The sequence below is a fragment of the Mustela nigripes genome, chromosome 2 (genome assembly GCF_022355385.1).
Source record: "Mustela nigripes isolate SB6536 chromosome 2, MUSNIG.SB6536, whole genome shotgun sequence".
Lineage (NCBI taxonomy): Eukaryota > Metazoa > Chordata > Mammalia > Carnivora > Mustelidae > Mustela > Mustela nigripes.
The window spans coordinates 37,993,918-38,004,632 of record NC_081558.1 but is presented as its reverse complement, the minus strand read 5'-3'; the positions used below and the strand labels follow the sequence as shown (position 1 = coordinate 38,004,632).

Here is a 10,715-nt window from a genome sequence, read left to right as displayed (position 1 = left end):
AAAAAAAAAGTTTAACTTAATAAAAATGTTTATTTGTTCTGGGTCATTCTTGCAAAGAGTATGTCTCTTGAGAATGTTACTAACACCTGTCTTGCCATAAAAAAAATTAGGTGTCATATTTTGTTGAGATAATCTAGTTCTGCTGTTGGAAAGCCAAAAGCATTCACGTGTTCTTATTTATTCCTACTTCCTAGTTTGGTTTGTTGGCATTTAGGCATGGGCTGAATAAAGTAGATCCTATTTACAAACATAATGGCTTTTAAACACATTCTTAGCCAAAGCTTTCAACAGAAAAAAAAAAAATGCAATTTAAAAAAATAATCAGCTTTGTCAAAAGCCTGTTTTCTTTCCCCAGTGCAGCCTCCCAGCAGTGGTACCCTGGCATTATGCTGAGTTGCAGTGGAAAGAAGGACTATGACCAGGGACGCAGAGAGAAAGAGAGAAACCAGGGCATCAGGATTAATGAAACATTTCTTCAGACAGTATTTTCTAGTTTCAAACTTCTAGTTTTATAATATCTGGTAGAATTATATTCGCCCCCCCAATTTGGGGGCAGGCTGCCTTGAAGGAACTACTACGATCTACTTGTGTTTAGCTCGTGGAACACTCAGGAGAGCAGATTTTATTGTCTTGCTAACCAGTGATGTACCTAGATGATGGTCAAAGAGGACTTACGCTTCCAGTAATCTTAACCCTTTTATGAGTGCAAATTGATCACTTAACATTTTTTAAAAAGTCCATTTGGTATCTGACCTGTTAACCTTCATATGACGCCATGACATCTTAAAATCAGAGAAACTATTAGAAAAATTATGCCTTAAATATGGGCCTTTGTATCTTTCACACATTCTCTTCTCCAGTGGTTATTACCTAATAATTTTTGACACTGGTGATTAAACATAAAGTTTTACATTTTATGATTTTCTTTCAAACATACAATTGCTAACATATATATCAAGGCAAAAATTAAACATTCTTAAAGAGTCCATAATTATATTTATACATTAAAGTGTCAACTGGGTGAAATGAATACCTTCAAACAATATTTTAATCTAATTGTTTTAAAACAAAACAATTAATCAGTATTTTATCATCACTCCTAAATAATCTCATTTAAAAAAATAGGAAGGGATGCCAATATCCTTTTTTATTAATTTAAGTGGTGATTTTGATTAGAAAAATCGAGTTAATTATTTGATGTTTTCATAACCACATCATATCTTTCTGATTAGAGAGTAATCGCCAATCCCTTACAAGCTGATTACTAAAACACTTATCATCCTATCATTTATTCCTGAATCTCAGTACTTCAGGCCCTTTCTAGAGGTTAAGTCAGTGCCGAAGACGCCATGCTTCAAAAGAAAAGCTTTGCTTCCGATGGTTCCATCTGCTGGCAGGTTGTGTGTGCTCAATTGTGAGACAGAAAGTAGAGCTCTTCTGAGGGAAGAGCCTTATTTTGGACAGAGTAGGAATCCTGTGAGCAAAGTTTATCTTCCAGGACCCCCAGCCTTCGCTTTCTGTGTTTTCTTTCCTTCATGAGGATAAACAACATCCAGAGTTTTGAGTATCTTCTCGAGTTCTTGCTATTTCAGAAGTTTGCCGTGCCAACCTGCACTCCAAGGAAAGACATTAATGAACTCGTTCATACCTAGCTGCACATGGCTCATACTAAAAGTTACCATTTGCCCTCTGGACAAACCAAAGAAGCCATTGGCAGTTAGGGAATGTGGCAGCACGAGCAAGTCTGAGTAGTCTCCTTAAACCAATAAGCAGACTCAGGACTCTAACATTCTTGGCAGAGAAAGACATTAATCAAAACAAAACAATGATGAACAAGACATTTCTCTGGGCTTCAGGGATCTTACAGTCTAGTGAGACTGATGAAACCTTAAAATAAACGAGCTTAGCTATTTCGTCCTTTCTTACAAGTCTTTTTGCGGCACGGGTAGCTCAGAAACCCGTCCTTTGAGTAATGTGGGTAATGTGTGCACCAGAGCCTGTGTCGGTTTGTATCAAGCCCTTAAAATACTCCCAAGTGTCAGCTGACTGCAAAATCATGCACTCTGTGAGTTCAGGGATGGTCTTTAATTTCTGAGTATCTAGTATATCATAGTAGGTTTTTAATAAGTACTTGTATTTTTATTTATTCATTTATTTATTTAGAGATTTTATTTATTTGACAGACAGAGATCACAAGTAGGCAGAGAGAGGAGGAAGCAGGCTCTCTACTGAGCAGACAGCCCGATGCAGGGCTTGATCCCAGGACCCTGAGTTTATGACCTGAGCCGAAGGCAGAGGCTTTAACCCACTGAGCCACCCAGGCACACCAGTACTTGTATTTTTAAGTGAATGGATATAAGAATACATTAACTAGCTAGCCAAATGCTTTCTTCTTGTGGATGCTGTGCATAGGAGGCAGTAATCCACGCTGTTTAGAATGGAAGGGAAAAAAGAGGTAAAGAAAAAAGACAAGGTTGCGATCTGCACAGGACGGTCAGGAAACAGAGAAACCTGACCAACTGATGAAGGTCAGGAGGTCCCAGTCCCCTCTGCGAATCTGAACTCATGTGACAAAATTTGAAGTACCAATCCCTAAAACCAGTTTCAAGAAACTTATTTACCCTAATACCAAAGGTTTGGAAACCTCTTTAGACAAAGTAAATTCCCAAACCTATGATGTAAGCATGGTTATGGACGGTCTATCACCCTTTTAGCCAGATGAATAAGAAAACGTTGAAGAACGATCTCTGAGCTCAGAAGTATGCACAAACAGAGCAAGCATTAAAAGTTTTTGCACCGAAACACAAATCCTACATGATAACACCGAATACGTGGAATCTTAAAAGAAGCTGAACTCACAAAAACAGAGATGGGAATGATTATTGCCAGGGGCCTGGGGTGAGGGAAATGGTGTGGGGGAATTCGGTATTAGGGGAAATTGTTTAAGAGTATAAACTTCCAATTAGTAGGTACATAAGTCCTAGAGAGATCATAGTGATTACAGTCAACAAGGTTATGCCACAGACTTCAAAGTTGCTGAGACTAGGTCTTAATTGCTCTTCCCCCCAAAAGAAACCACAATATATAAAAGTGACAAATCAACACCACAGCACACCTGCAACTTTCACAACGTTATACGTCAATGACATCTCAATAAAAAAAAGTATTTTCCCTCATATTTTGGAAATGATCAAAGGAGATATACTATTAAAGGCCAAATTCTAGCTTTTCCGATCCGCCATCTGTGGTGGAACCGCCGCCAGGATGCAGATTTTTGTAAAAACCCTTACAGGGAAGACCATTACTCTCGAGGTTGAACCCTCGGATACAATAGAAAATGTGAAGGCAAAGATTCAGGACAAGGAAGGAATTCCTCCTGATCAGCAGAGACTGATCTTTGCTGGCAAGCAACTGGAAGATGGACGTACTTTGTCTGACTACAACATTCAAAAGGAGTCCACTCTTCATCTTGTGTTGAGACTTCGTGGTGGTGCTAAGAAAAGGAAGAAGAAGTCTTATACCACTCCCAAGAAGAATAAGCATAAGAGAAAGAAGGTTAAACTGGCAGTCCTGAAATACTATAAGGTGGATGAGAATGGCAAAATCAGTCGCCTTCGTCGGGAGTGCCCTTCAGATGAGTGTGGTGCTGGAGTTTTTATGGCTAGCCACTGTGGCAAATGTTGTCTGACCTATTGCTTCAACAAACCAGAAGACAAGTGATTATATATGAGCTAATAATAAAAGACATGAACTAACAACAACAACAACAAAAGGCCAAATTCTAGGGTTTTCTGCTATTTAGAGAAATTAGGTCTCCAAATAAGAAAACTTGATGGCATCATTTAATTATATTCAGAAAATAAAAGTACTTAATATTTTGGAATCATTCTCAGTTTAGATGATAATTAATTTTCTGGTGTTTTTAAATCCATTATTACCAGGTAAAGGTAAAGAGAACAAATATACTCATGTTTGTTTTTGTTTTTGTTTTTGTTTTTGTTTTTGCTCAGTAGTTTTCTCTGAGGAGGCACTATTGCCTAACTACACATATCTACTTTTTTTTCTACATGTTTCTTTACAAACCCTATGTATCCTACTGAAGTACTGAGGGTTATTTTGCCCTTGAAATTATTCTGTTTTAAAATAATCTCTGGTTGCTGTGTGTCAACTAACTACAAGGTAAAGAAAAATATCTCTGATTAATTTTTAGTACTTAGCTGAGAAAAAATATTTTTTTTTGAGAAAAGAAGATTCTTTTTTTTTAAATCTTTTTTTAAAAAAGATTTTATTTATTTATTTGGCAGAGAGAGATCACAAGTAGGCCAAAAGGCAGGCAGAGAGAGAGAAGAGGAAGCAGGCTCTCCGCTGAGCAGAGAGCCCGAGGCGGGGCTCGATCTCAGGACCCTGAGACCATGACCTGAGCCAAAAGCAGAGGCTTAACCCACTGAGCCACCCAGGAGCCCCAAAGAGAAGATTCTTTACGAACACTTATTAAATCTATATACTTCATGTATTGTCATCCTCACTGTAGCCCTACAAGGTTGATATTTTTATTTTTGTTGTCTCTGTTCTAATGTAGGACACGGAGGCACAGACGAGGAATCTCTGAAGGTGAAGAGCACTTATCACTCCTCAGTGGTAGATCCACTTAACTTCAACAAGGGAAATGAACTCCTTTAGCCTTGTGAAAGCTGCTTTGACCTAGTTGCTTACAGTATAAATGTCCGTCAGTTTATTTGAAGTATAAGGCTTTATAAATGAGTACTGGAAATGTCTAAAAAGTACAAAGAATAAAATCTATGTTTATTCAGACAGAAGCTTAGTTTTGCTATCCTTCTAAATGCTTTTACATGCTTTTCTGGGAATAGACATTGAATTCCAAAAGAACCAGTATTATTACAACCACTGTTGTTCGTGCTACTGCTGCTACTGCTCCCAGAATGCAATTATCAATGTTGAGTTGTACTATAGTCTTGTCATGAGGCTTTATAAATGACCAGTGAGTTGAATTTTCTTTCTTTCTTTCTTTTTTTGAGTTGACTTTTCAAGTTGTATTTATAGAAGTCTTGAGGGCTCGTAGAAAAAATCAGTCCCAGGGTACTCAGGAGTTTGAGCTGGTCCCCTTCCTTTCTGCTTCTATATCTTTCTTCTTTCCTTCCACCCTCCCGGTAATGGAGACTGCCAGCTACCTACTCCACACCTATTTTAGTAGGCTCATTTCCATCCAGCTAAAGTACCATCTTTCCATGTCTCTCCTGCAACCAAAGTTGCCACATATTTAAAATTTGGTCAATGAGAAGGAAGTAGAAATTCTATGTGAGGTATTCTGCAAGTTGCTATAAATAGCAAAGGCCTTGTTCATTTTGTCCTTCCTTCTACAGCTTGGAGCTCTGATATGATCACTGGTGATCAAGCATCCATGTTTTGCAATGAGTATGAAGGCTGGGTTTAGAGAGAGTGATTCTGGGGGAGCCATTGTTCTGGTTTAAGGCTGCTGAGGAAAATAAACATCTATCTTGTTTAATAATTATTCTAGATTTTGTTCGGTTTAAGGCTGCTGAGGAAAATAAACATCTATCTTGTTTAATAATTATTCTAGATTTTGTTAGGTTTTGTTATATGCAGCCTAAAGCTAACCTTACCCGATGGCATCTAGTTATCTCTATATCTTGGCTTAAAAGTCAGTATACATTAAATATGTACATGAAGATAGTAACCTACTTCGTTAAGATCTAGGTACAGATTTGGTAACAGTGCCAAGCTCCTTTATGTCCTAATTTGGATCTCTTCCTGACAGTTTTCTCCCCCCACACTTTTATAAGAAGGTGAAGCACGCTTGATGCTTTTTGGAAATGAGATATGAGATAATGCACATGAAACTGCTTTGTAGATCATGTGGTGTTACATGGTTTCTGAATTATTATTGAAAAGTACCTTTCCCACACACTGAAGTTTGAGAACATCTGACTGCCTCTCCAAGTCTTTTCAACTTCTAGAAAGGAATGAGTTTGATACACAGCGTTAGAGCCAAATCATTCATTAGTACCTCATGAAAAGTTGTGGCAGAAGGCAGAGGAAATCTAGTCAAATTATACTTTAGCTCTAATGGAAGCGAGAAATCTTTTATTCCTATCACTTTATGATTTTGCTTATTTATGGCCTCTGTGCCCAAAGGCTATACAAGAGAGACGCTTAATTAATCTACAAAATGAGTGAGTGCAACGGAGCTGTAGCTAGTATTTTATACAGCTTTAAACAGTAATATAAACAAAATCTTGGCTATTTTGAAGCCTATAAATGGGAAAAAATATATACACAGAAACAAGTGCTGGAACAAATGAATTTGTGGACATCCATTGTTAAACTGCAAAGAGATAAACAATGGCCAGAAATAAGCCAAGCAGAACATAAAGGAATACCTCGTATCAAAAATGAGAATTATTGTGGCTGATTGTCAGGAACTTACACAGTGAGATGCTTCTGAATTTTTAGATTTAAACTTGGAAATATGTGACTAAAAGATGTAGTCTATAAAATCTACATCAGGGTCTAATTACCAAAGAGAATAAAATACATCTCAGTGCCCTGTTTTATGTTGGCAAAGTGTAAAAAGTTTTTGTAACTTGTACAGATAATCCTATTTTTAAATTTTCTTTACTAAGTTCTTTAGATTCTCACCAGAAATTCCAACTTTTTTAGCAAATAAGACAGGCAAAGGAGAAGGAGGGAAGATGAAGGTAAACGAGAGGCCCAGGCAGAGACAGTAAAGAAAGGGAAGGACACAGAATGAGGCTTCTCAGAAGACATAAAAAGAATAAAATTACAAAAAGTAAGGGAAGAATAAAGAGTAATGTACATGAGAGCCCACATGAGGACAGAACTGATTTCATCACCTCTAAGAGATTAGCAATGGAGTCACATATTTGCGGGTTTATTTCTCTTACCTTTAGAACCAAAACACAGATGGCAAGGGTATTTTTTACCTATTATTTTCATCACCCAGCAAGGGCTTAGAGGTTTAATGTTAAAGGAGAAAGAACAAAAGACTATACCAGATGCTAATTAAGTGCGGGTAGAAAGGAAGAGTGGAGCGCTAGAGAAAATGTCTGTAGGAACAAACATAAGCTTTTTCTCCATTACTTATCATTACTGGCCTCATATTCTTTATGGCACTAATGCTTTCAGTTCTTATTGATTTACTAGACTGGTAATTACACTAACATCGACCAGCATTTTTCTTTCCTGCATAAATGTTGAGTTTGTTAAAAGCCAGCGTGATCAAGTAACTGTAATGCCAAAATATAAAGCAGGAGACATTTTTGAAGGCCTACTGTGGGCAAGGCTTGCTAATGGCATCAGGAATACAAAGAACCCACATAGCCTCAATTCTTAGTTTTAAGAAGCTATTAGACTACTTTGGAAATTAATCATATTTTCAACAAAATTTATGATACAACATAAAGAGAATCTCATTAAACATATGCACATTTTCTTCCATGGGGGTTTCAAAGATAAGAGAGAGCACTTATTCTTGAGCAGAAGTTTTTAAAAAATGAATTTATGAAATAGGTGGCACCCAAGTTATGTGACCTTCACCAAGTTACCTATAATTAGTAAACCTCAATCTCCCTCTCTGTGATATTGTGATCATTAACAGTACCTACTTCATGAGACTGCTATTGAATAATTAAGTAAAATATAGGGTACCCAGAATAGTGCCTGCACATAATAAGCACTATATAATGTTAGCTATTAACATTTTATAATTATTATATTTATTATTATTGTTAAGCTTGAACAGGTACTCTCAGAATTTTGGTGAGGCCCAAACAACTTTCATTTCTCTGAGGCACCTAGTAGATTAACAAAGAAATGACAAATGGGGTAGCTAAAAAAAATTGAGGTGTATTTTCAATGTCCATTAATATTAGTTAGCAAGAATTAATAAGAAACTAATGTCCTTAACACCAAGATATAGAATATCTCTCTCTCACTGTATGACTCTATTTGAAAGTAAATTTGAGGTCTTTTGTAGGTATGAAATCTAAGGCAAATGGCCTGCCTCCCATCCCATCATTGACACTGAGACAGAGAAACAGACAGAAATAAGAAGGTCAAGATGGATAAGAGGGATCTCAGGTGAAAGAAGCAGAAGAAGCAGAGATATGCAAGTAAGAAGATACAGAAAGAGTTTGGGCAGTGACGGATTCTTCATTTTAGTGGGGGCATAGGATATCTCTAAGAAAGCAAGATAGATACTTGGGGGAACACAAGGTGGTAGATCTAATAATTCAGGGGGGAATAAGAGATTGGTTTCTTAAGTCTGTGTGTGTATATGTGTGTGCATGCATGTGCATTGGTGACGGTCATATAACTCACGTTGTATTTTATTTTTTATTTTTAAAGATGTATTTATTTGAGGGAGAGAAAGGAGGGCACACACATGTGAGTCGGCATGCACAAGTGCAGAACAGGGGAAAGGGCAAAGAGAGTCTTAAGCAGACTCTGCGCTGTGTGTGGAGCCTGACGTGGGGCTCGATCTCACGACCCTGAAATCACGAGAGCCAAAACCAAGACTCAGCTGCTTAACAGACTACACCACCAAGGTGCCCCGACATTGTATTTTAAAGGGATTAGTTTGCAACTGTATACAGTGTGGACTTCATAGAAACAGGTTGGCAGGAAAACTCAGGGAGAGAATTCCAATGAGGACCTGGAAATGACACCGAAAAGAAAAAAGGAGGATGTTATAGAAGAATGGTATTGGGCTTATAGGTCATGAATTCTTGCCTCAAAGTGGATCTAGCAGCTAGCCTTGCTTATGCTCTAACAGAATAAACAGAAGCCATTACGTAGGCAATGAAAACAAAACAGAAAACATTAGAGCCCCTTCAGCCAATCTCTTTCCTAATTTACAAAACCGTCTTCACTCAGCTATCTTCCCGGTTTCACCATTCACCAAAGGACTGAGAAAAACTTTCTGTCAATATAAGGGTGATTCTTCATTGCTTCACTCCAGAACCATTAAACAAACAATCAAACAAACACAAACCCTTTCTAGGTAAATGCTTCCACTCTGGTCTGAATTCCTTTTGCTTCTACTTCCACGGAACATCTTTAATCCATTCTCTATACGGCCTCTGTAACCCTTCCTCGATCCTGGTTTCTCCTTCTAGATTTTAAACCTGTTCATTTATAATTTCTATGTGTGGACTGTTTGTCTGTGTTCATCTGTCCACAGAGGATTCATTCTTTGGTCTTATTCTCTTATCAGCCTTCTCCCTTCATCTACGTGGGTTCAGTTACCAGCCATGTATTTACGATTCTCCAATATCTGAAATGAGGACCAGGTCGTATACATAATGGATTGTTGGGATGACTGGTGTATCCAAAACAGAACTCATTATCTTCTCAGCCCTCTTGCTCCTGCACACTATGTATTACAGGGTGGCCACCCAATTATTTCAATCCTTCACTCCATAGACCTGTGAGAAGTCCCAGGTGCCTCTTTTCTTTATCAACTCTCTGGAATCAGTTTCTAATTCTTGGGCTGTATGAGTTGAGATTCTTTGGACGCAAGCAATGTACAGAAACAGTAATTTATCACAAGCTCACCACTAGGAGTTGGAAGTTTGGAGAACTAGGGAGTAATAAGTTTTGGCAAGGAAGGGAAGAAATTGGAACTCTCGTACTTTGTTGATAGGAATGTAAAATGGTTCAGCTGCTTTGGAAACTAGTTTGGTACTTCTTTAAATTACTAAATATACATATGACCTAGCAATTCCACTCCTGGGTATATAGTAGAGAAATGAAAACATGTTCACACAAAGCCTTGAACATGAAAGTTCATGGCAACATTTTTCCTAAGAGCCCAAACATGGAAACATCCTAACTTTCCAGTGGCTGATCCACTGATTATCCAGTGGATAAATAAAAATATAGTATACCCATAAAAGTGAATGTCGTTCAGCAACAACAACAATAAAAAATGATGCACAAGTCATGTTATATGGGTACGATGAATAAAATGCCAGTCAAAGAAGACTACATGTTGCACTATTCCATTTATATGAAATGTCCAGAAGAGACAAATCTGTATAGATAGAATAGAGATTACTGGTTGTCAGGAGCTCAGGGAATAAGCAATGACTCTAAGTAAGTATAGTGTTCCTTTTGGGGTGATGAAATGTCTAAATATAGATTTTGGTGATGATTACATGACTCTGTGAATATAGAAAAATTATTAAACTCTATATTTTAAAAATTATTTATTTAGAAAAGAGAGAGAGAGAGCACGTGAGCAGGGGGAGCAGACAGGGAGGGAGAGGAAGGCGGGGAGAGTATCAGGGGGACTCTGTGCTGAGTATGGAGCCTGGCACAGGGCTCGGGGCACGATGCCATGACCCTGAGACCATGACTTGAGCTGAAACCAAGAGTAGGATGCTTAACCACCTGAGCCCCTCAGGGGCCCCTAAACTGTATACTTTAAATGGGTGTATTTTATGGTACTTGAAATAAACCTTGATGAAGCTGTTTTAAAAGACATAGAGAAATCAGTTATTTAAAAGCCTTCAAGAGATCCCCAATGTCTGCAGACATACTTCTCTGGCTTCAGCATGTGTCTTGGTGCCCAGGATGAAATATAAAATGCATCCACATGTCGTAGAAGGTCCTTATTGTTATTTTTCTGTCTACAGTTCTTTCTCAACCTTTGC

The 10,715-nt window shown here is 37.8% G+C and overlaps 1 protein-coding gene across 1 annotated transcript; it reads left to right on the top strand.

Moving 5' to 3' along the window:
* Nucleotides 1-3,227: 3,227 nt before the first annotated feature.
* On the top strand, nt 3,228-3,758 carry LOC132011492 (ubiquitin-ribosomal protein eS31 fusion protein-like). Its single transcript, XM_059390147.1, has one exon. It carries the CDS (start codon nt 3,265-3,267, stop codon nt 3,718-3,720), a length of 456 nt encoding a protein of 151 aa, XP_059246130.1. The 5' UTR covers nt 3,228-3,264; the 3' UTR covers nt 3,721-3,758.
* Nucleotides 3,759-10,715: the final 6,957 nt, after the last annotated feature.